The sequence below is a fragment of the Neofelis nebulosa genome, chromosome 4 (genome assembly GCF_028018385.1).
Source record: "Neofelis nebulosa isolate mNeoNeb1 chromosome 4, mNeoNeb1.pri, whole genome shotgun sequence".
NCBI lineage: Eukaryota > Metazoa > Chordata > Mammalia > Carnivora > Felidae > Neofelis > Neofelis nebulosa.
Window position 1 is genome coordinate 52,989,396 of NC_080785.1, and position 26,595 is coordinate 53,015,990.

The following is a 26,595-nucleotide window of genomic DNA, read 5'->3' on the forward strand; positions in this document are numbered from 1 at the left end:
CCTAGCAGATTTAGAATTACAACACTTACTGTATAAGTATAGTCAATCCTCATTATTCATGAATTCTGTATTTATGAATTTGCCTATTTGCAGAAATTTATTTTTAACCCTAAAATCAATACTTGGAGTGCTTTTGTGGTTACCTGCAGACAGGCACAGAGGCAAAAAATGTGTCCAGTGTGTGCATCCCCAGCATAGGTCCAACAAGGCAACACTCTGCCCTTTTGTTTCAGCTCTCACACTAAAAACAAGGATCCGGGGCGCCTGGGTGGCGCAGTCGGTTAAGCGTCCGACTTCAGCCAGGTCACGATCTCGCGGTCCGTGAGTTCGAGCCCCGCGTCAGGCTCTGGGCTGATGGCTCAGAGCCTGGAGCCTGTTTCCGCTTCTGTGCCTCCCTCTCTCTGCCCCTCCCCCGTTCATGCTCTGTCTCTCTCTGTCCCAAAAATAAATAAAAAACGTTGAAAAAAAAAAATTTTAAAAAAAATAAAAACAAGGATCCTTTTCACAGTTTATTTAGTGCCATGTTTTTCACATTTTTGTGCTTTTTTTTGTGGTGATTCTGCCGTCGAAAATGTCCCCCAAGCATAATGCTTAAGTGCTGTTTAGTGTTCCTAAGGACAAGAAGCCTGATGATGTGCCTTGCACAGAAAACACATGTGTTCAATGAGCTTCCTTTAGGCATGAGTTATTGCTGTTGACCATTCAATGTTAATGAATCAACAACACATGTTAAGGTGTCTTTAAACAAAAAACACAAATAACACGGTTATGCACTGACCAGTTAATAAAAATGTGATCAGAGGCTCATAAGAATCTAACCCTGAAGTTTCCTTTAAAAGCAATGAATATTTTCTAATTCAGTGTTCACAAAGAATTTCTAAAACATAACTACCATGAATAATGAAAATTGACTGTATTTTCACAAAATTAGTGGGCTGAGGGCAGAAATGCATCTTACTTATCTTTGAACTCTAATTCTTAGTATTATGCCAGACATGCATACTGAAGTTACCATTTATTGCACATAATTTTACAACTATGGTTTCTCATTTTTGTAATGTGGATATGCCGTGTACGTTTAGACATTATGGTAGGATCCTCAACTGTTCCCCAGCCCAGGAAGACCTTGCTCAACTTGGACAGTGAATGGTCTGAACTTTATCTTCCATCCCTGCCCCTTCACCTCTTTTATAACCAAAGATCATGCTCTTCAAGTTCAAACTTAAAAAATCAAAGTTAAATGAAAAGGCATTTATAGAGATTTACTTTTCATCAGTTAGCCCTAATGAGCTTAGATCTAAAAACAGAGAAGCTGCCAGCCAAAATGGAAGACTGAGCACACATGCCCACATTTTCTCCTCCTGAGGTCACAGTGAAATGACAGGAAAAACACTTTTTAAAAAGAATAAAATGCCAAGAGGGGCTTCTGGGTGGCTCAGTTGGTTAAGCATCCCACTTCAGCTCAGGTCATGATCTCACAGTTCTTGGGTTCAAGCCCTGCATCGAGCTCTGTGCTGACAGACGGTGTGTCTCCCTCTCTCTCTGCCCCTCCCTCCCACTCTCTCAAAAATGGACATTAAAGAAAAAAGAAAAAAAGAATAAAATGCCAAGAATACTGGAGGTGAGGTGGGAAAGAAATCAAAGAGAGTAGCCAAACCAGAAATTTTAGGAAATTCCCGGAAGTTAGAAAACAGATAATTGAGGCCTGGAGGTCCAGCAAAAAATTAGGCTTGATAATCTGAAAATAATTCCTTCATTTACAAAACAGCTAGAAATGCTAAATACCAAAAACATCCTCTCAAATACAAAACAAATCCCCAAGAAAATCTCCATGAGCCCACATGAAGAGGATAAAAGCCCGGTTGGCTCCTCTAGGGTTTGCAGATGTTAGTACCTAGAAGTTCAGAGGCAGCAGCTTAGGCCTTAGTTTGCTCAAAATGGAGAATTGCATATGAGACCCTCCATATAAGGCTGGGACCTTACAGGGTTAACCCCCACCTTGTAAAAGAGTGGCCTAGCAAAGACGTGCCTGCTGGTCACGAAAGACAATGAGGGCATTAGCTTGTCTTAGCTTGGATTCCATATTAGGGGAAAATATTGCCTGAGAATTTGTAACCACAGCCTACTCTCAAGGATTCAGGGTTCCAATACACCTACCAAGTTCAGAAAACCAAGAGCAGAGAATTTACAAAGATGCCAAAGAAAAGCCTTAGCAAATCTTCCTTGGAGGAATGTGCTCTTTAATCAGGCTGTACAGAAACCTTTCAATAAAACCCAGCCAAGCATGAGCTCACAACTCAAAAACCACAGAACACTCAAAAAAAAAAAAAAAAAAAAGTAATTGAAAACACAAGACAGTAACACTGTCATAAAGGAAAGCAGATAAGATTGAATAAACATTGTAATCTAAGACATTCAGTTCTTCCCAAGAAAAAGCCTCCCTTGAGAAGTACATGTGTGCTCAAATATTCTTTTTTTATACTGGAGTCAATATAGTTACTGTGTAAAATGGAAAAAAGACATGTTTTCTAAGACACGTGGAATAATTTTAATAATGACAATACTCTCATCCAGGGTAAGTTCCACCCCCTTTCCAAGGAGCATTTGGAAGTACGTGAGGGCATTTTTGATGCCCCAATGGCTGTGGCAGAGAAACAGGGGCACTAACCATTAAGATGTGTTCAGGACAACACCATACAAAACAGTACTGCCAAAATGCCAATTATGAATTGTTGAGAAACACTTTACTAACTAAATCTAAAACTGTTATCAATGATTAACTCTATGAAGACCGGGAACAGAAATTTTTAGCTTTCACTGCACATTCATTTTTCTGTATTATTTTAACTCTTTACCATGTAACAGTATTTTTCAAAAGTTGATTAAAACAAGTTTATCATAAATTACTAGGGAGGAAAAGCTGTCCTGTTCATTGGCCAACATAAAATCCCTCCCTCCATATAAACTGGATTGATCAGAACACGAACACTGTGTACTCGACTACCCTAGAATTCCTAGACTCAGAAGGGAAATCTCTTTAAATACGTAAATGTTTCCTAGCTAACACATCTCCACAATTATAATAAGCTTACTGATGAGGGTTGTGTGCTCATGCAGTGAGGACATGATGCCTGTGAACAGGAAGATCAGTTTTAGATTTTATAAAGGCCAATTAATGAAACACTTGCACAGATGAAAATGGAAGATGAAAATATAATTTATATGTACTAGAAGCAGACAAAAAGTTGTCTACTAAAAAGAAAACCTGCACTTACTCCACGACTTTGAGAATTTGTCATCTTTGAGGGGCAATGTTCTCTCGCTCACTCTTCTCTCTTTCTCCCTTTTTATCACCACACCCTGACCACTACAGAATAGTTTTCTCTATACTTTTGCTTTCCCTCTCAATTTCTTTATTTTACATAGAGTAGCTTGTATACAAGGTATACTTCACTTATATTTTACTAAAAGACCAATACGTTTAGATCAACACCAAACTAAGATGGGTTAAGGTTCTTTCAAAGTATCTTTCTCCATCAGTAATATGTTCATTCAACTTTTATCTTTATATTCCAATGAATTATTTTGCACTGTTTAACAATAACACCAAATAAAAAACTTTGCATACCTTCACTCTAGAATTTCAATGTTTTCCACTTATCATTATAAAACTATTCTAAAACCTTTTCATATATAGCTGTTTGTATGTAGGGCAATCTTTACCTCTAAGCAAGGATAAAATTATTCTAAAAGAAATAACTCCTAAGTGATTTTTTCTTTGCAGCTAAGAATTTTATTTAAACAAACTTCTTGTATATAGAAAAATTAGAAAAGGCTCAAATGCTGCCAGAAAAAAAAAAAATCCTGCATAAAAAAGTTAGAACAGATGCAAACACTATCAGAAAAAACCTAGACTCAAGAACTAGCTCAGCCCAAACCTGGGACATAAAGCACCTTAAAGCACATAAAAATCCCTGTTAAAAGAAAGTACTTAGGAAATCACATCAAGAGGCTCTCACAATTTGGAAACAGCGATCCCTCAAGAATTAAATTAATGAAAGGAAACAAAAGATACACAAGGTTAGTAGAAAAAAACTACCCCAAGAGGGGTAGAACTACTGGAAATATTTGTCTAATTAAAGTGCTTAAGATATACCCTTAGGATAAGAACATAATAAGGAAAATAGTGACAAGTGTACTATAAGCAGTTGAAAAAAAGTATGTTAACAGCAAGACAGTATCTGGTCAATCCTAGAAAAAAAGAAGAAATTGATAGGTTTCTAAAATTGCCCACAGGAGAATTTGCCTACTCTGTATTCCAGGATTTCTCAATCTTGTCACTACTGACATTTTGCAGTCAAATGCTCTACCACTGAGCTATACCCGACACTACTGACATTCTGATATTTCCTTGTTATGTGGGGTTGTCCTATAAATTATTTAGCAGCATCCCTGGCCTCTACCCACTAGACACTAACAAGCATCCCCACTCCCACCTCCACCCCAAATGTGACAATTAAAACTGTTTTCAGATATTACCAAATGTCCTGTGGGAGGCAAAATTGCCCCGGAATCAGTTGTATATTTTAAATAACGCAAATAGATGCACAAAGCTAATACAGTTTGATATTTCTAACATCAAAATCATCCAATTTTCTTGCTCACCTAGTAAATGTCTCATAATAATTTAGCTCTATACAGAAAATAAGTACTTGCTATACAGTGTTTAGTGAAATAAAAAAAAAAAATGTCAGAGAGGAAAGCCCATGACCATACTTTACATGTGTTATCTAATAATAAAAATCAAGTCACATACTTCTCTCATTTGCCCACAACTTCTAACATTGTTTTAATGTTAACATTGTTTGTTTGTTTATTTATTTATTTAATATATGAAATTTACTGTCAAATTGGTTTCCATACAACACCCAGTACTCATCCCAACAGGTGCCCTCTGCAATACCCATCACCCACCCTCCCCTCCCTCCCACCCCCCATCAACCCTCAGTTTGTTCTCAGTTTTTAACAGTCTCTTATGCTTTGGCTCTCTCCCACTCTAACCTTTTTTTTTTTTCCTTCCCCTCCCCCATGGGTTTCTGTTACGTGTCTCAGGATCCACATAAGAGTGAAACCATAAGGAAATCAAGATACTGATAGGAAGATTATAAGAATACTAAAGAATTTCAAAACATTTTAAAAGTATTCAAATACTTGAAAGATCTTTCAAGTATTTGAATACTTTTAAAATGTTTTGAAATTCTTGAAATACTTGAAAGATCTTTCAAGTATTTGAATACTTTTAAAATGTTTTGAAATTCTTTAGTATTCTTATAATCTTCCTATCAGTATCTTGGTTTCCTTTTTAACTTTTAAAGCCTATTTATTATTGAGAGACAGAGACAGAATGTGAGCGAGGGAAGAGCAGAGAGAGAGGCAGACACAGAATCCGAAGCAAGCTCCAGGCTTTGAGCTGTCAGCACTGAGCCTGACGCAGGACTCGAACCCATGAACCGCGAGATCATGACCTGAGCTAAAATCACGAGTCAGCCGCTTAACCAACTTAGCCACCCAGGCACCCCTAAGCATCTTGATTTTCTAAGTTTCCCTTTTCCCTAATATTTACAGTTCCTTTGCCCCTCCCTTCCATGGCAACCACATAGCTCACCCATCATCCTTACTGTAAATATCTTTCCTTTGAACTTAACAGTATTTTATGCAGGGATAAATGAAATGTGACTAATACCCAGGTAAGTGATTGCAAAAGACATCTCCATCCTTTAATAATAATAAAGCGGTCAAATATAGTTAAGAATAAATTGCTTAAATCTAAGGAGTACAAAAAGTTATTTAAAAAATAAGAACCTAAATGAACCTTTAAACAAGATCAGGGCTTACCTTGGGAAAAGATCCCCAAACCCTGAAGATCCAGGGACTGTCCTTTGCCTAGGAATTCCTTGCAAACTTCAAGACACCCCTTTATGTCATTTGGACACAGGGAACTCATAATTTCCCTGTATCCAACTCTCATTCCTCATTCCTTCTGCCACCACTTTCAAGCTTATTTCCTTTAAATTACCACTCCAAGAGGGGTGCCTCAGTGGCTCAGTCGGTTAAGCGTCCGACCTCCACTCAGGTCATGATCTCACGGTTCAGTTCGTGGGTTTGAGCTCCTGGTCAGGCTCTGTGCTGACAGCTCAGAGCCTGGAGTCTGCTTCAGATTCTGTGTTTCCCTCTCTCTCTGCTCCTTCCCCACTTGCTCGCTCTCTCTCTCAAAAATGAATAAACATTAAAAAAAGGGTTTTTTTTTAAATTATCACTGCAAGTCTCTTTCCACTATTCTCTCTTCACTGTAACTCACCCAGCACAAAACTATCACACAGATCATGTAAAAATGTCATTTTAATGACGATACTAGATTAGAAAATTTTTTTATTATCTGGGAATGTTTAAATTTTTCTTTTAAAAATCTAGCTTTTTATCTATTCAGCCTAATTCCTCTATTCTCTAATATAAACTATTCTAACCATTGTTCTTTTTTACTTTGTATATGCATAAACACATCTCTTCCTACTTAAATGCCTTCACTGATGTTACCCCACCCAACAGTGTTCTTTTTTCTTATTCAATACCTAATCGATTTATAACACACTTCTTGCTCTTTTAGAACCAAAGGTTTAGAGCTGAAAGGACTCATCTCAAAATTAATTCAATCAAGTGAGTAGCAAAGTCCCTCCCTACAGATGAGAATTTCTTTTCCTAAACTTCAAACTCTTTCAGAACTTAGCTGCACATGATAAAATGCTATTTATATGGTAATTTGTGCTTCCTAATTTCAGTAATAAATATTAAACACAGCCTATGAGCATGGGACAATATTTGGCGGAGCGGATGCAAAGACAGTTTCTTTCTTCACATAAACCATATATAGTAACCTTTTTATTGTGTGAAATTCCAGTATATACATATATACACACATTTACTTTCAGTGAAAATTTCTCTTTTTGGAGGTATTTTGGGAAAAGGGGGAACTGCAGGTTTGGAAGATAAAAGAGAAGGGAAATAAAGAGACGACAGAGTAAGAGAAGGTATTTTCAGTGTGCTCTTAGAAGAGACAGAAGAAGGAGCAAAACAAATTTCCAGCCTTCAATCTGAAAAGTCTTTGGGGAAGGAGAGAAAGGATATGAGAATGAGAAGGACAAGCCAAGTCAGTGTTACATTATGTTATGTTCTGATGAGTGCTAGCATGAAATTATCATGGGTAGAACTATAAATACCCACTCAGCTCTAGCAAGCTGAGTTAAATAAAGGTTACTAAAAGCTTATTTTTTTAATTTAAATATCCAAGTTATGCTATCTCTAGAGCAAACAGTTGGAACTACAAGTTGGAGTAACTTTTAAGTGAAAATAAGAAAGACACTTTTTTATAAGACACCCTAAAAAATGCTTAAAAATGTTAAGAAATGCCCATCCCATCCCCCCTAGATTGGAAATCTGAAAAGTTTCTTTCAAGAAAGTAGGAGTAAATGGAAAATAACTATATAGTACGTGGTATTTCCAAATTTAATTGCATAAAATGTTGACAATCTGTTTGATATATTTTATTTAAGGTTTTAATTGGATGAACATTAGAAGTCTATAAAGATTTTTAAAGGGTTTGTTCACAATCACAAACTCCTTAACCTTATTTCCCCCATAACATCTTAAATTCCTTCAGGGAATATCTGTCTACCTTTGGATTTTCAAGAACCTAATGCTAAGAATGATGAGGCATCCAGGGAGTACTTTGCCTACTTTTGCCTTACTTAATAGGTGTTCCAACCTTAACATCTTGTTTAAAGTTTTTTTCATTTATCCCCCATTCCAAAAGACTACTCGTTTGAGAAAGAAAATGAAAAACATCTGAATCAACTTACATACAAATATGCATGACCATTGTTTAATTTCTGAAATAAGGAACTTGAATGAATTAAATTTCTTTAACTCAGTTACCTACGTTTCTTACATCAAAGTCCCAAATAGAAGGGCATTTACCAGATGAATAAAAAGGCGTATAATTTTATGTAAAGCTAAATTTGCCGTAAAACATTTTATATGTACACGGACATATATATTCTAGGTAATACAAAAAGACAAATCCACCTGAAGACAGCCACATTCATACAAGATACTAAAAAAAATTCCTATTATGTGATAATGAACAATTAGGAACATATTACAAGCACGGTCATTCTCTTCATTCAAAAAAAAAAAAAAAAGGCTACATTACCAAACACTATTTACTTCTGTAGACTTTTAGAGGGAAAGCAGGAAGAAAAATAAGGGCTATGTGAGTTTTATAAACTCTTCAGATTATGTTGGAAGGATCTTTGAGTTCATATCTTCATCTTGTAAACACACTTAAATGTCATGTAAAAATAAGACTTATTAACTTTAGTTAACAGCACATAATTCATTGGACTACTTTAAAAGCAAAGCTCTTTTAAAAAAATATTTACTGAATGACACATGGCTCATAGCAGAGTGAAAAAAAAAAAACCAAAGTTATGAATCAGGCAAAGGCAACTGAAAACATTATTCAACAAATATTTTTCAGTGTACATATAACACTGAACCTAATGGTAGGTGATGGAAAGGATACTGACATTTACTGAACACTTAAAATGTACCAGGCTCTGTGCTGGACACTTATATTATCTAATTAAAATCTTATAGTAACACTATAGATATTCTAACCTCTGTTTTAGAGACGAGGTATATTGAGTTCAGTGGTAACACGAGACATGTCTGCCAGCAAGCTTACTGTCTGGTACCAGGTAAAGCTCTGTGTCCTGAACAAAGTAAAAGAGCTGGAAGTTAGAAAAACTGGGATTACAACCCATGCCTCAAGCTCTTTTGCCACGCTAATAATAAACTATATAAGCAGTGAAAATATTTCGCTAATAAGCAAAACTCCAAATAATAATGAAAAACCAATGTTTCCTTTAGTAAAAAAGTAACCCAAGCATTAAGTTGGTAATAACAATAAAGTATTTATAGTAACATCCTATAATTTATAAACTGTAATTACAGTATTAAAACAGAATTTTCTACAACTTCAAAAATTTGGAAGCAACTAGGATATGAGTTCTCATCATACTGCCAGATTAGAAGCTATGCAAATTAGCTGCAATGGAGAGTAGTATTCCCAGTATCTTGGGGAGCTGTTAGACAAAACAGAATTTCTTTATATATAACATATTACACATACGTATTACTTCTATTACATATATATATATGTGTGTGTGTGTGTGCGTGTGTAAAATACATGCACACACACAATTGTATTTAATACAAGACCATGGAGTTATATTGTTCTTCATATGAGAATCAAGTTGAATGCTTTGGAGAGACCCGAAGAAAGCAAATGACCAAACAACAACAACAAGAAAACCAAGAGTGATCTGTATAATTAAACATAAAACAACTATAAACAACTGAGGAGTAATAAAACATACAAGGATCCTACACTCAGATTCTTTCATAAACTTTTAAGTTCTTGCTCCAAAGCTAGGAATTGGTGATAATGCGCTAATTTATAGAAGAATGATGACCCAGGGCTCCAGGCAAAAGATATATACTTAGACTGGCACATGAATGTATATTTATATTTTTAAGTAAAAATATATTAAACTACATGTGAATCATTTTTTAATGACCCCTCACTTAAGTCAACTTTCAATCAACCACAACCACCACTAGTCATAATCAACTCAGATTAGGGGGTTTTACTCATAACATGTGCTGATACAAATATATAGCTTTTTTCAAGAATGATAGATACACAAGAAAATCCTGGCAATAGTTAACTTTAAAATAGTGTTTCTCAATCTCAGCACTATGACATGTAGGGTTGGATAATTCTTTGCCATGGCAGTCTGTCCCATACACTGATGGGCCAGGCCCATCCCTGGCATCTGATAAGTGGCCTCCCAGTTATAACAGCCAAATGTCCCTGAGGGATTGAGAAGGCAGCAAAATCTATCCCTGGCTAAGAAATACTGACTTACAAAGAGAGGGATGGAATGGGGCATAAAGACTTTTACCAGCAATCCTTTTCTGGACTAAATTATTACTATAGCAGGCTGAATAATGGTCCCCCAAAGATACTCAGGTCTTGGTCCCTGGAACCTGTGAAACGTTACCGTATTTGGAGAAAGAGTCTGCATATGTGATTGGAAATCCTGTGACATGGAGATTATTAAGGATCATTATGTGGGCCCTAAATGCCATTATATGGGTCTTTATAAAAGAAAGGCAAAGGGAGAGGTTTCCTTCTCTCATGCACACAGAAGGTGGTAAGAACAGAGCTAAGAGACTTGAAATACTGCCCTTGAAGACTAGAACAATGCAACCACAAGCTAAGGAATGCTGGTAGCCATCAGAAACATGACAGAGGCAAAGGACAGATTCTCCTCCTGAGCCTCTGAGGGAGCACAGCCCTGCTGACACTGATTTTGGCCCAAGGATACTGATTTCAGACCTCTGGCCTCCAGAAGTGTGAGAGAATACATTTCTTTTGTTTTAAACTTATTAAGTTTATGGCAATTTCTTATAGCAGACACAGAAAACTGACACAATCATATATAAGAGTTTTATTTTGATTTTAAAAATCTGTTTCTGATGAGCAGATGAAATGTGTGGACAGCATTTAGCATAGTCTTACAATATAATAAGCATTCAATAACATTGTTCATGCCACTGACACTATGACTAAGCTCCAAGCTCTTGGTACTAAGAAGAAAAATTAAGGATGTTCAAACAGTAAAACTGGGCATACATATGCACAAGGCTCATGTGAGCGAAAGCACATAAATCAGCCATTATATGATGTGTTCTTGACAGTTATGTAAGTGTTGTGCTACAATCTGTCCTGTACTGGAAAGATAAGTTGTGCATGAGGCCAGCCAATGATAGCTTCTTGGGAGAGGCAAGCTTGAACATTTATTAGTAAAGAACAAACAAGGTTACAAAGGGAAGAGTATGAAAGTGAGCAAAGCAATGGAAATCAATTTGATGCTTGTAGAGATACCAATCTGACTAAAGTAAACATCATGGTAAGAGACCAAATTCTAGGGTTAGCGTTATGTAAATGGTATAGGGCCCTAAAAGCTATGCTGATTTGGTTATTAAAGAGAATATTTTACAGAATGTATTTTACAAATATTGGCTTTCAGTGACTTTAAAAATATAAACATAATCTGGCCCTACACCAGACCTACTAAATTAGAATCCTTTGGTGTAGAATAACTCTAAAGGATTTGACGCCTGCTAAGGTGGAGAACCTCTGTAGCAAAGTCAAATCATGATAAATGACCTACAGAATAAAAATATTATAAAGTATATATCATATCCTTGAAGTATGTACTCAGCTAAACTAGCTTAGCATTTTCCTAGGTGAAAATTCTTCCTAAGATGTAGCCCCTCTGGGTTCTACCACATACTTTCTCTAAACTAATCCCTCAACACTTTTCCTTTCCTAAGCATATGCCCTTGATCTGCTCAGTCATTTTCCTATTTTCTCACAAATTTTTCTAGAAAAATTCCATGCATCTTAAGCTGCCCTACCCACTTTTAATATCTAATCCAACTAAGATCTGACAATATTTTATAGAAAAGAACCATGTAAAAGTAAAGTTCCACTAATGTATTAGAAATAATTTATGAAACTGTCCTATTGACCATTTATTATAATAAAACCTTAAGTACATTTATCAAGTGAAATTCTAAATCACTTTTTACAAAAGATTTCCAAAAGCATAAAATTGTGAAGGGAGTCTATGAAGAGCCACAGTTCACTTGAATCTACTTAAGTGTTTACTAAGTAGTTAACAAAGTGCTAGGCTCCGAAAGATACAAAGTATATGAAAATCTCAGTGATTTGGAAACAAACTTGAACACTAGGGTAAAAGATAGGGGTGATCTGGGAATAGAAACTGAATATGATCCTAAAAGGAATCTCCTTTGTTGGTGGGGGGGAGAAGGGTAGTGATCTTGTTGGCTTTACCCTAGCCTGGGCTTGTTTCATGACTAAAGCTAAATATAAAACAATACAAGTTAGAGTGCAGATAATTAAGTTGTACATTCTTTCCTCTCCCATAAATACCTACATTAATTTATGCATATTTCCAGGTATTTCTGTTTACCTCAGTACTCTTCAGAAAGTTCAATCACATCAAATTCTATTCATTTATATTTCCACCAGCAACAAAAGAGAGCACCTTTTAGTGTCTATCCTCCTCAAAAGTATTATCAAATTCTTTTGTTCTAATTTCTGAAAATTGTATCTCATAGTTTTAATTTAATTTATATTATGTATGAGTTTGAATATACAGTAAAACCTTGGTTTGTGAGCATAATTCGTTCTGGAAACATGCTTGTAATCCAAAGCACTTGTATATGAAAGCAAATTTCCCCCATAAGAAATAATGGAAACTCACATGATTTGTTCCACAACCCAAAAATATTCATATAAAAATGATTACAATACTATGATACAAAATAATAAAGAAAATGCAAAATATAAAGAAAAATAAAATACCCTTCACTTACCTTTGACAACCTGTGTGGCTAATGTGAGGGAGTCATGCAGGATGACTTTCATTATTATGTATGGAATCACTGATATCTATTAGCTCAATGGAATCTTTTTCTTTTCATGCAGCTTTAACAAGGAACCTATCCCATGACACTTGCTTTTTGTCTCCTTTTGAAGATTTCGCAGAAACGAGACATTGTGTGGTCGTTAAACAGATTCATCACTTGTACTGCTACAGCCTTATTCGAGTGATGCTTTTCTACAAAATTTTGCACTGTTTCCCACGTTTTGCACATCTCCCTAACCTCATTTGAAGTGAGGGATTCCACCACCTTCTTTTCCTCTACAGATGAGATGCAGACATAGAAAATCTTCTTATAAAATCTTACAACTTCAGCCACTTGCATACCTCGTTCGTACTTCTTGATGATTTCCCTCTTAACTTCCATCGTAGTCATCTGCTTCTTCTTACCGGTAGCCTTTCTTATCAACCTTTTTCTGCATGGGGGCCATTTTATAGACTTGCACAGATGTTGACTACAGTAAAGTACTAATAAACTCTTGTCATTTACTCTATTAATGAAACTGGCAATAAGGCAGCAAAGGGTCTATATCTGCAGGCAGCCTGACTTAGAATGAAGGAAAGCTTCATTCCTAAGCTTACTCTTGTATGGAAAAGCAAATGACTGTCTATAGGTTCTTTGAAGTGACAAAAAATACACTACTGCCAGTTGAGGGCACCTTCCAATGTTCTGAAAAATCAATGATTTCTGCCAAACACCACAGCCTGAGAGCAAGTATCTGAGCATGGGAGACGATCACTCATAATCCCAAAGCGAGCGAGAGAAGAACCATTGGCTCAGATGTGATCGTGTGACATTCGGTGTCACGTACTACTTGTAATGCAAGACATCACTAGTTTATCAAGTTAAAATTTATTAGAAATGTTTGCTGTCTTGTGGAATAATGGCAGAACAAGTTACTTGCAACCCAAAGTTTTACTGTATGTGCTTAGGAATCATTCAGATTTCCTTTTCTGTGAATTATCTGTCTATAATCTTTGCCTAACTTTATGGTTGTTCTTTTTCTTATCAATTTGCAGATATTCATTATATATTAAGGAAGTTTGCCTTTTGTCTGCAATATAAGTTGCAAATATCTTCCGCAGCTCCTATATTACCATCATGCTGTGTTTGATCACTTCTTTCCTTCACGTATATGTATTGTCCTCAACCAAACTGTAAATTCCTACCATGAAAGAAAGGACATTTCTTTTGAATATCCCCACAACAGTGCTTTTCAGATCTTCTAACTTTATATACCAGCAAAATTTAAAAGAAGGGAAACCAAACTTCTAGGGGTAGTAAAGGGTGAACGTTAATTATCCTTGTAGCATCTACTTGGGCTGTCTCTCCAATCCCTTTTCACATGGTTACAGCAAATGCCACCAAGTTCTAATAGTACGACATAAGTTGTGGAACTGGGGAGAAATGGGTACTAGATGAATCTCCTTCCTGTCATCCGGGATGGTACTGAGAAAACTCAGGAGATGCTGCCAGCCACGTATTCCATTAAGAGGATGAAAAAGTGATCCTCCACAGCAAGAGAAGAAATGAACCAAATGTGCATGAGGAATAAAGAGATGAAGTGTATCATTCTGGCACCAGATGGAGTCCTTTGTCTCAACCTTTGGATTTCATCAGATACTCCCTGCATTTTTATAATAAATCCTACTTCTTGTTTATACCAGTTAGATGAATTTCTATTACTTAGAGCCAAAAGTAGCCTACCATCTACTCAAATCATTCCATAAAGGGACATTTTAACACCAAAAGCTGAGTAAGGAGAGAACCTCAGATTCTTAAAGAGGGAATATTTATTTAATAGCAGCTGTGTGCCAGGAACAGGTTTAAGTCCTTGAAATATAGTTAAACAAAAGAGATACAATTACTGTTTCCATGGGGCTTACAGTCTAGTGAGAGTAGACAGATAATATAAAAATACAATGTCAGATAGTGATAAGCAGTTGGCAGGAAAAAAAAATTAAAGGTAATGAGATAGAAAGAAATAAGGATAGTGTTATTCTACAGGGTGGTTAGATAATACTGCTTATCTGAGAAGATAATATTTGAACTGAAACTTGAAATGATGAAAAGGAGCCAGTCATGTAATGTTTTAGGAAGAGAATTCCAGGCAGAGTGCAAAGTCCTAAGTTAGGAACAAACCATTACATTTCTGGGACAAAAAGTAGGGCTATGTAGATAGAATATAGTGAATAAGGAGGATGTTAAAGAAGTGGTAAAGGAGTAATAGATCTAAGAAGAAGAGATATGAGATGGTGAAGTACATAGGGATGAGTTCATGTATAGGAACTAGTAGGCAGGAAAGGATTTGAAAATAACAAGCTTTATGAAAAACACTGTATTTCTCATATTGTCTTGAATCATTGATAACTTTAACAAAACAGGCCTTTAGAAATCACCATCCCCAAGTACTCGACACAATCTTGAAGTTAGCTAGAAATGAACACTTCCTAAGCAGAAAATATCCTGTTGAACGTTTTTTTTTTTTTTTTTAATTTAGGACAAAAGCAAAGCCATTTAAAAAGAAGAATCTAGGATGATAAAATTATAAAGACTACTCCACATTCTATCCTATTTACTACGATCAAGGATGTACAAAGGTCTTAGTTAAGGAAGAACATAAAAATTTAAGTTCTTTCTAAGCTACAATAAACATAACATACTTCACTATTACTAAATTGGACATTGCCTAGGTTAAAGACTATCAGAGGAGAAAAAGTGGACACCAGGCTTCTAAGAACAGCCACAGCATAATTTAACAAAGTCAACAAAGTTGTGAATTTTAATCTTATCTTTACTACTACAAAAAAAGGAAGAACTTCTCCCTTTGTGGTGAAATTGGGTACAAGGGGTGCCTTAATATCTCTTCCTCTGAAAGCTTTTTAAAATAGAAGACCAACCTGTTTGAAGAGGTTCAGATATGGAACACCTCATAGAAAAGAGTTTTCTCCAGATCCTTCCAGACAACTTCTGTGTAAACTAGGCAAGTAATCAAGCCTACATGGCTACTAAGATTAACGTCAGTTAAGTCAGGCTTTGAAAGCTCTAATGTACTCATGAATCTCATCTTTCATTATGTTAGTTAGCCCACTTAACAACAGACCAAAAAGTAGACTGTTAATAACACAATCTATAAAGAGAGGTACTTTGCGAGTGTGGTGTGAGTTAAAAAAAAAAGAAAAAAAAAAGTCATTAGACACCTTGATCAAGACTTGATTCTAAGCGCATCCTCCTCAACACGTTGCCAGCAGTTTGGCAAAGTGCCCGAGATGATTAGCAGCCAGTGTACGTAAGGGAGTGATATGGTCAACCTAAAGTGTATAGTCTCCCCCCAGTGGTCACAGACAAATAAGAAGAGTGGAGAAATCATTGCAGCTTCTGTGAGAATGACCACAAGATTCACTATGCAAAAACTGGTTGCTACAAAAATGAAAGAAAATCTTTAATTCAAAACTAGCAACCTATCAGTAAAGAGAGATTTTACGTTTATATGTTCTTATGATATTCATAAATGTGAAGCCTAGTTTTGGAAGTAAAGAACTGACAGGTAAAATAAAACTAGCATAATTTTTCTCAGTATAATTTTTTAAGGAATAAACAGTATCTTCAGACAACCCAATATTTGTGTTATTTAAAAACAGGCAGGTGTTCATTCTTCCTGAAATAAATAGCATATCCCTTGTAAGTCAACCACATTTACCCGAAGTAGAGTTCTGATATAATTTAGTCACTTACCAAATAAATTACCTTGGAAAAGAAAATTATCAGTGTTATATACCTAATGTCTACTCTGCAAAACACTCTTTCAAAAACCACCCAGAACTACTATAATTTATATAAAGTAAGTGATGTAAAACATACAAATGGGTCCTCTTGTTTCTTTGAATATTTATTTCCTTGGTGTTTTTACAATTAGATAGCCTATGACTAGCACTTACCCTGTATTATTTGCAACTCTCAGTAATAATTTGCTGTTACTCCCTTCTAACAAAGCTTCGACGCCAAAAATGTCAAAGGCTGTCTTCTAACCATCAATTATTAAAATGGTAAAATATATCTTAAAAATATAGTAAATACTCAACTTCAATTAAAAGGAGCCTTTTTAAAAGGTAACACAATTATGGTTGTCTTGGTTATCCCAAGCTAAAAAGAAGGGGAGTGGGGAAGGAGGGAGAGAAGCAGGCAGTGTAGTCTTCTGGAACAATTTCAGCCTGAAATGAGACTCAGGAAAAAAGCAAACTGCTCCCTCAAATGTTTAAGAAAAATATGATTCATTTCTAAAAAATCCAACAGTTGGCTCTGAGAACAAAAAAGGAGTCTGTCTTATATAGTGCTACCAGACTTGCTTAAGCACCTTAATTTTATTTAATCTAGAATGTAAAATAATCCATTAAAAAAAATTCCAGGTGAAAAAGGAATTGTGTAGCATCAATGAGGACACACGGATGGACGGATGGACACACGCACACACCCGTGGTGTTTTTTCATAAAGATATTTACTGTGTAACCCCACAGGACAAAATAGAGCAATTAAAAGTGTTACCATTTGAATATTATGTAACCCTAGTCTAAAATGAAAGAAACATGGACCTTAAAAAGTAACACGTAGTGCAAACATATATTTAAACAGGTATTTAAATATATGATAGATTTCCGATACAAATGACCTCAAAATGACACAACCCACAAAAGTTCTTTGTTTACTGTAAAAAGGCCTCAGAAGATATGACTACAATCAGGCCTCATACCTTACCACAACTCCACAGTAGATACCTAAAATAAGCATTTATTACCTGACGTCCGTTGTTATACGTATGTACCGCAACTATCTCTGCATTGATAGTTACCTTGCCTAATATATTCGACATACATAAGTTTCCAAACGACCATTTCAAAGATTCCAAGGATAGAAATGGCTGCTAAACCATACTCCAATTGAAGAGTATTTTTACACACCTCAAATGTTGTGAGCCATATTACAAGAAGACTAATTCAGGAAGCATAAAGTAAAATTCCAACAATCCCCCAAGGCGTAGGAAAGAGTAAAACGTGGCTAGCTTCTTGACCTTAACAAGCTGTTTACAAGTAATGCGGAGAATTTTCTGAGCTTCCCCATCAGCCTTCAATTCCCTTCCTCGCCTGCCCCCAGCCCCCTTACATAAATGCATGCCCCAAGTGATGGAAGTTTAACGGCTATAATCTCCAACTGTAATCTCAGGGGCTGGTGAGATTGAGACTAAACTCCCAATAAAGTGTTAAAAAAGTCCTTCGGGGGGGGGGGGGGGGGGATCCACCAACCAATCCACATCCTGCCATCATACTGGCCTGTTTGAGCCCTCAATCGACTCCCTAGGGGCCCTTCACCCCGCCAAAAAAAACCCCCAAAAAACAAAAGACACCAGCACCTTTCTGGTTCCATATTAACGTACCGAAGATCGAAAAACACTGCCTCAGCAACGAACGCCTCCGGAGCAGCGTGTGCACGGCCCACAACCACTTTGACCAAAGGAGTCTCGTGCCTCGGAAGTAGCAGCAGTAGTTGCAGAAAGCCTCCTCCCGCAAGAACTTGGGGCTCGGGAGCACGCCAGAAGCCGGCGGAATCGCCCCCTCTCGGCACTGACCCCGGAGGTGTCAGTCACAGCAACTACCGCCCCCGGCGCGGCTCTCCATTCATGCCTTAAACGCCACTCCCGCCGCAGAGGGTGTCGGCGCCCGCGCACCGCTTCCAGAGCCTGGAGGGGGCCCTGCGCGCCCCCAGCCCCAGCCTTGCCCCAGCCGGGGCCGCGCCGGGGAGCGCGTGGAGAGAGCAGGGAGCCGCGCGTCGGCGGGCAGCATGGGCCAGACACGTTGCCGCGCTCCGGCCCGCCCGCCCGCAGCCCGGGAGCCAGGGGCCCGGCAAATCGCGCCCCTTCTGCGCCGGCCGGGCCGGGCCAGGCGCGCGAGCAGCCCTCCCCACCCGCGCCGCCTCCGCCGCCCGGGCCCCCGGCGCGCCGAGCCCAGGTGCTGAGGGGGCGGGGCGGGCCAGGGTCCCCGCGTGGCGCACGGCGACGAGCAACAGGGCGCCCCCCGGCCGGCCGCGGCGCGCGGCGAGACCGTTACCCCAGAGGCATGGGGGCCCCGGCAACTCACCGGCTCGCACCTCGGCCGCCTCCGCGACGCCGCCGCTCCCCTGCGCCCGCCGCCGCTGCTCTCCCTCAGCCGCAGGCGCCGCCGAGCAGCCCCATCTACAAACTCGGGGCTCGTAGTTGGGAATTGGAAATGCGGCTCTCACTCCTCTCCGCCTCCCCTCCCTCCGCCCCCTCCCTCGCTCCCCACTCCGCCCCGGCTACGGTCGCCGGCGCCGGCGCCACCACCGCCACCACCGCGCGCTCGGCCAACCTCCCCTCAGCCGCCCTCCTCCCCCTGCTCCTCTCGCCGCCGTAGCTGCCGCCGCCGCCGGGGCGCGCTCCTCCTCGGCCTCGCGCGTGCGCCGGACGCCGGGGAGCGCGCGCTCGGGCGCGAGGAGGCGTCGCCGCCTCCGGGAAGCCGGGCTCCGCCCCTCCGGCCGCGGCGAGGCGGCCAGGTGGAGCCCCCCTCCGAGCGCCGGCAGACAGCGCCCGCGGCGTCGGGGCCTGACGGCGCCGCCTGCGCCCGGCCTCCTCTCCCGGGTCTCCTGGCCCCCTCCCGGAACCGCGCCCGCAAGAGGGTCGGTCAGATCCAATCCGCGCTGTTCTTCCGGGCCGAAATCGCCGCTGTCATTCAGCATTTACTAACAGGCAAGGTACTTCATGGGACGTAAAAGAGGCTCCTCCTTGTCCTTCCAAGAGTTTACATGAAAAGAACCCAGTCTTGGGGCACAAAGGATAAACAGACTCCCGAAGGAAAGCCTCTGGAGAATCTCCTCCCTTTCCCTTCACACACACACCCATGGTTCTGATGCGTATTTAGCAGGGTCTACAACGCTGATGGTGTCCTTCGTGAATTTTTCTCCCGAAGGCCCAGCCGGGGAGAGTGATTCACACCCGAGGAAATGGACTGACACGAGCCCTTTTCATAGAACCGAGGGTCTGGTATCCCGTGATAACTCCCAGAGCTGGCTTTGCTGGACATTCCCAGTTCACCAGTTGTTCAGCTCCTCCCAAACATCTGGCTTCTCCAGACCTTAGAAGGGGCAGCTATGCCATCCTTGCCACCTCAACTCTGACTCTGCATGGAGGATGGTGAACTGAGATGAGTGTCCGGGGGTGAGATGACACATTTTGACAGGAGCGCAGATTGAATTTTTCAGTTGAAAGGAACTGAGCAATGCAGTGCAGCAGAGGCTCTGGCTAGAAAAACACAGCAAGGCAATCAGAGAACTTCTGATTCCTTTAACATCTAGCTCATCCCAAAAGATCTCTGAACCGTCAGACCTGTGATGGGGGCTTTTGAAAAGCTGTTAGCGTTTTTCCTAAAACAATTTTTTTACAACATGTTTACTGCAGTCCTTTCAAACCGTGAATGTAGAAAGTGCAAGTAAAACTTGACATGTGAGGACTATCACATCAGGAGCCCTCCTCAGTGCAGCCTTTCTTGGCTTCTCTTGGGCTCGTTGCACAGTCCTGCACAAAGCAGGATGATATATAACAAATGTTTGCAGACTGAGTAAATGCATCATGGTCCTTTGGACTCAGGGATGGAGTTTCAAACTATATAGCCCTCCCCCCCCCCCCCCCGTGAGTGTGGTAATTATGAAAGAGAGGGAGAGAATACTATGGGTGAGGTGTATTAAGAAGGCCTAGTTCCCTACACAGTGGTTTTTCTCCTTAGCCTCAACCAAGCACTCAAAGATTAATTTACTTTTCCAGTAGGGTCATTAATTTTACAAACCAACATGCAAGGGGAGTTTGTCCAGTATTAATTGAGAGCCTTCTTTCCTGGAACAGCAAATCCGAGGAAGGGAAACTGGAAGCATTTAAGGAGACCTGAATGTACTAAAGGGTACAGAGTGGCTTGGGACACATGTTGTGTTCCCCTCCCTGTAATCAGGCCAGCTATATGAAATCAAGTAGAGTGGCTGGTGTGCCCAAGAGTGAGGCAAGGTGGAGGCAGAATGGAAGAATCAGGTTTCTCTTCTCAGAGACTCAGCATAACTTTAAGTCTTCCTTTTCCCCCTCACTTGCTTCCCACAGGATACCTAATGGCTCATTCCTGCTGCACCCCACCCAGGCCTCTGAACTTTGATCCTCTTCTCCCTTCTGACCCCCAACTTCACCACATCCCCTCCTGCCCAGCCAGTGCCCTGGACTCCTCTGAGGGAAAGGGGGTGAATGTTATTTCGTGGTGTGTTTTTGATCCCTATAGTGCAATTTATTTCCTCAAGGGTCTTCTGGAAAAAGTGTCCTAACTTCCTACTCTACCTCCATTCCCTGCAAATCTGAGGAAGTTTTAGGGAGGGAGAAACAGGGGAGGCCCTGCCTCTCAAATCACATGTAGTCTCCCCTGACTTGCAGCTAGGAACAGCCCTGGCCAGCCCCCTTATTTCTGCACATACCAGGGACCCAGCGTTTGGGAGCAGAATCAAGGAACAATTACATTTCACTTACAATTCCAAGTTTCTTCTCTAAATAATGACAGCAGCTCTTAGATGTAGGCTTATCATGGTTGTAAGACAGCTTCATTCTCAGAGCTAGAAAAAAATGATTTTGCTCCACAACTATTGCTTCAATTGCTTCTCTTCAGGATTCTCTCGCCAATGAAGTTTTTCTTTCAGCATCTATATTTTATCAAATACTCATGTACAGGTTATATTATGAAACACCACTTTTTTTTTTTTAAATAAATAATATGCCACTTTAGGACATTCTGCCCTTCCTCTAAACTTTAAAGGTGGGACATGCCAGAATAAATTTAAAGTGATCTAATAGGAACATCGGAACTCTCATCATTGCTTGCCAGCCTACCTTTCTGAGAGGTCATAATTTCTGAGACACTACCCATCCATTTCCCATATCTGTTACAACTTCTTCATTCCAGAAAGGTGAATGTTATGATTGAAAATGATGGGGAATCCTTCTCTTCAGTGTCCTTAATAGGCTGACTTTTCATTTCCTTCAAGGTTACTCTAGAGGGATAATTTTACCACAGCCCAATATCTCCTAACCATAACTCAATTTGAAGTCTGAATTTTGATTCTTAATTCCGGAGCATCCGTCATTGGCTTTATTTCATCCTTCCAATATAAACAAAAGCTTCCATACTTTTAACATGATTGTGTTTTCTTTCCTCTTCTGACCCATTTCGCTACTTCAGAAACTGAGAATTTTACTAAAGAACAAGCCCCAAATTTTAGCAAAGCAAGTTACCTGCTCATTTTCCAACTAATCTATCATAATAAAGAGCAGTGATGCTCCTGGAATATAGCTTTATGAAAAATTGCAACTCACATGCGTCACAAAGTCCAATGAAGCTTTCCTCCAGAATACTTTATTTAGCTTCACCCCTTTTATCTCTGTTCACTAAGCTAGGTCAGACTCCAATTTCCAGCCTCCATGCTAACCTTTCTAATTTCAGTCTCTTGCTTGCTTGCAATTTTCCCTACTCTTAGAACAGTGCTTCTCACTTTTGGCTGTTTACTGGGATCATCCAGAGAACTTTTTAAAAAATGCTAATAGCTGGGTCCAACCTCTACATTTAATTGTTCTGGGGTGCAGCCTGGGCACCAGGATTTTTCAGAGCTCTGCAGGTAATTCTAATACCTAACTAGAGTTAAGAACTACTGAAATGAGTCATCTTCCAAACAACATTTATACCAAGTCTTCTCAGAACATTGGGGTGGCTCCAAATTACCTCAAGTAATCAAATTAAAATACCTAATCCTGTGCTTTAAGACTCTTTGCCAATTGACTAGAATAGTCCCCTTTCAAAACAGCTTAAATTTATCTCCTTCCTAAAGCTTCTCCAGATTAGTCTCACCTGGCTGCATAAAGATCGCTGTTCCCAATTCTCTGAGCATTCCATCTGGCACTGGTTTACAAGCCCTTGGACCACAGTTGATTGCGTATATTATTGTTTTAATCCAGCTTTCATAGATACCTGTCGGAGGCTTTTCTTGTCATCTAAATCTCTCTGAAGTCCCACTAGGTCAACAGACAATCTCAAAATAAACAGAAATGTTATACTTAGCAGAACTTCCTCCTACCTATCCGAAATCAGAACATTCCCTGACACAATGCAGTTCATTTTTCGATCACCACAATTAAAGCCGACACTTATAAAAATTTATGTGTTTGGGGTTGTTTCTTGTTTCTTACAAAATAAAAACTATATATCTCAGTATATCTCCCTGACTCTCCTTACCACAAGCAAATGCAATTTGTTTCACACCCACCTCTCTATTGAAACTGTCACAACTGACATTTTCATTCATGTGTTTTCATTCATTTACTCATTTGTTAGTGATAAATGCTGGAAATAAAATAATAATATCAAATTACACCTACTTTATGGGGGAGAATAATAAGCAATTAAAATATAACATAAGGGGTGCCTGGTGGCTCAGTCGATTAAGCATCCAACTTCAGCTCAGGTCATGATCTCACCGTCTGTGGGTTCGAAACCCATGTCAGGCTCTGTGCTGACAGCTCAGAGCCTGGAGCCTGCTTCAGATTCTGTGTTTCTCTCTCATTCTCTCTCTCTCTCTCTCTCTCTCTCTCTCTCTCTCTCTCTCTGCCCCTCCCCTACACACTCTGTCTCTCTCTCAAAAATAAATAAACATTAAGTATTTACAAAAATATATCACATGATAAGTGCTATGTCAGGAGTCTTAAACAGACACAATGGAATCAGGGGTGGGGGATGGGGAGAGTCTTAGTGTTCAAACAATCCAGCTTCTCTGCAGTATTTGAGGAGGCTGACCACCACACCCCCACCTTTTAAACCTCTCCTTTCTTTTCATTCCCCTAATACTATTAACCCAGAAACTTCTCAGATTATTCCTTGTGTGACCTCTTGTTGCATCATCTCTTCCCACTTCCTAAATAAAAATATTTCCACTAAGAAGGAAGAGATTTTTGAGGGAGACAGTGTAGAAAAAGAGACCGTTGCTTCTCTCAAGAATGTCATGACCCTTAGGACTCTATCTTCAGTGCTTCCACATCTGTATCTACAGTTCTACCCTCCCCTGAGGCATGTTTTCAACTTCCTGTTGAATGTCTCCATCTGGATAAGCCATTCATGCTCAAATTAACATGTCTAAAATAAAATGTATTGCTTCTGCCTCCCTACTCAATCCACTCCCTGTGGGTTTCTCTTACCCCTCCCTTTCCTCACCTCTCTTTACCTTCTCCAGAACAGACACAGTCTGCACCCAGGTCCCTTGAAGTTCATCTTCTCAATGTCACTGCCATAGATTCTCTTGGCCATTTCCTCTGACACTACAGAGTTGTCTTGCCCAATCTCATGTGCAACTGAATGCTAGCCATATCATCCCAGCCTCCAGTGGGACTCCTTTCACAAGGTCATTCACAGCGATCTTCAAGGCTCCCTGTCTGCAGATAGTATACATCCATCATATTTTGCACCTTCATATTTTCACCCCTCTGTTTTTTGCAGGAATGCCTTCCCTCATCTCTGCTGGTCAAACAGAAACTTTTATGCCCCTCTCACATCCCCCTCTTCCATTAAACCTTTCCTGCCCCATCCCAAAAAAAGACAATTGCTTTTTTTTTTTAATTTCTATAACTTTTTTATTATTTCTCATGGCCCTTTTCCTATTCTGCTTCATAATAGCATCATTTATGTTTCTGAATATCTACCTTAGCACTCTTTTTCACCACCATCGGTAGCCTCTTCTTGTTTGCAAATAAGAATCCAGCATACTGTGTACAGGAATGCCTGTGGAACTTGGCACAATATTGCGCATAGTAGCGGCTCATTTATGGAGACAGATAAATTCATTAGTTGGTGAGCTTCTAAAATTAAAGAAAATTAAGTGGCAAAATGTTGCTAATTAGAATTGAACTCTTTTTCTTTAATAGGCAAGTTATGGCTCTATGCAGGGACAATTCGATTTCAGGAAGGGACCCTAACACAGCTACTTTATCCTATCAGTAGCTAACCTCTACGTTTAATTAACCCTATGGGGTTCTCCTTTAAAATTAACCTGTAAATTGCATGTGTCCAATTTATATATGAGATGAGAAAAAATAGCCCTCGTACTCAGGTATCAAAAGAAGATTTAGAAAGATATGAAAACAGGGGAAAAAATTAAATATATGTAAACATACACACACACACACACACACACACACACGTGTCTTCACTGGAGAAGCAGAGGCGGCCTTTCTGAGGAGTTTTATGTCATTATAATTAAAAAGAGTATCTGAATAGCAATTAACCACAAAAGCAAATGATAAAACTCTCTGAGTCTGATGCTCCTCCAGAAGACCAGAGAGCGGGCATGAAGGTAAAACCAAGTCATGAGCCTGCATAATAGGCACTTAAGACATTTTTTGTTATATAAATGAATGTAAGATGGTCAGGACCAGAGGAGATGGAACAAAGATACAAGCAGGTGTATATGTGTCTGCATAGGGGGTGGTCAGGGCAAGCTGTTTTGGCTGTTAAAAAGTCCAAGAACTTAATGGCCCATTCTAAAGTGATGCCATCTTCATGTTAGACAGTACAGGGCACTTTATTCCTTCTTAAGATAGCAGCTGCTTACAAATATGAAAGCCCAGGTCTTTAAAAAAAAAAATCCTGTTTCGGTAATAATAGTGAATAATGACAACTACTTATTGAGCTCACAATTTGTGGCAGATAGTGTTTTATGTCTTTTATACTCCACATGAATCATTATCACCACAACTCTACGAATGAGGAAACAAGCAAAGAAGAGTTAAGTTAACCTGCCTAAGGCTTCAGAACTAGGAAGTGTTCAAGTGAGTTCAAATGCAAAGCTCCTGATCATTCTCACACCTCATACACAGAGTGCTTTGTAACGTTCAGATCCATCCAACTGGAATGAATTGTAATACAAGTCCTCACAATTAAGGGTTCTCTGTAACATGCCGTTTAACTCAGATTCATCACCATGATTTTCAGACTTACCATACGTGTGTATTTGCACAATGTAGAATTTGTGGAAAGGCTATTTTTATTGTTGTTATTATAGTATAAATATATTATAGAAAAGTGCAAATTTTTTCTGGACTACACCTTTCAAGAAAAAAAAGAATAATAAAATCATAAATAAATGACATAATAAAAAAAACTAAGAAAAGTTTCTTCTATTCATTTAGAAGTACATAGCCATTGTTTAGCTGTCAACACATCAAAATGAAGATGGTTTTATAGTACAGGTACTTACCAAGTAAGAAAGGAAAGGAGAACATCAATTCAGCTTCACGATGTGTAAGTCCACTTCTCCATCAAGAAAGAATGACACTAGCATTAAGTGAAATACTTTTTAAACACAATTTATGTAAATTATCAATAGCAGTGCATTACAGAAACTATTACTGTAGGTTTTTTTTTTTTTTCTCATTGCCTGTTAACTTGACCATCCTTAGAGAATGCCGTGGATGCAGAGACACACTCCCCAAATCTACTTTAAGGAAAGACTTGTTACTCCAGCTGCAGTAACTGTCAGAAGAAAGGCCCCTGCTCCTGTGAGCCCTTCAGGGATCACCTTAGCTGTAGAAAGACCACATGCTCAAACTCACTGCCCAAGCCCTTTCCAGGGTGATCCACATTAAACGACTGATGGAGAGGGTAGGGGATCTAAAGGTCCAGCTGTTGAGAGGCCATTTTAGCTTGAGTTCCCTATGGGGTCAGCTGAGACTGTTGTTCAGGCCTGCATTCCACATTGATTTCCCCCCTGACCCAATCTTGCTACCTTTCCTTCCTTCCAAAGGTGTTCATCCAAGTGCACCTACTGAACTACACACTGAACTCTGTCTCCCCCTCAGGAAGTCTGCC

General features: G+C 39.4%; 1 protein-coding gene across 1 annotated transcript in view; it reads left to right on the forward strand.

Moving 5' to 3' along the window:
* Positions 1-8,780: 8,780 nt before the first annotated feature.
* Positions 8,781-26,595, forward strand: part of LOC131508547 (proline-rich protein 2-like) — a 71,534-nt gene continuing 53,719 nt past the window's right edge. Inside the window, exons 1-3 of the mRNA XM_058723553.1 lie at positions 8,781-8,813; positions 18,166-18,657; positions 18,716-19,417. Coding sequence (XP_058579536.1) covers positions 8,781-8,813; positions 18,166-18,657; positions 18,716-19,417 — 1,227 coding nt within the window. The remainder of the gene's footprint in view (positions 8,814-18,165; positions 18,658-18,715; positions 19,418-26,595) is intronic.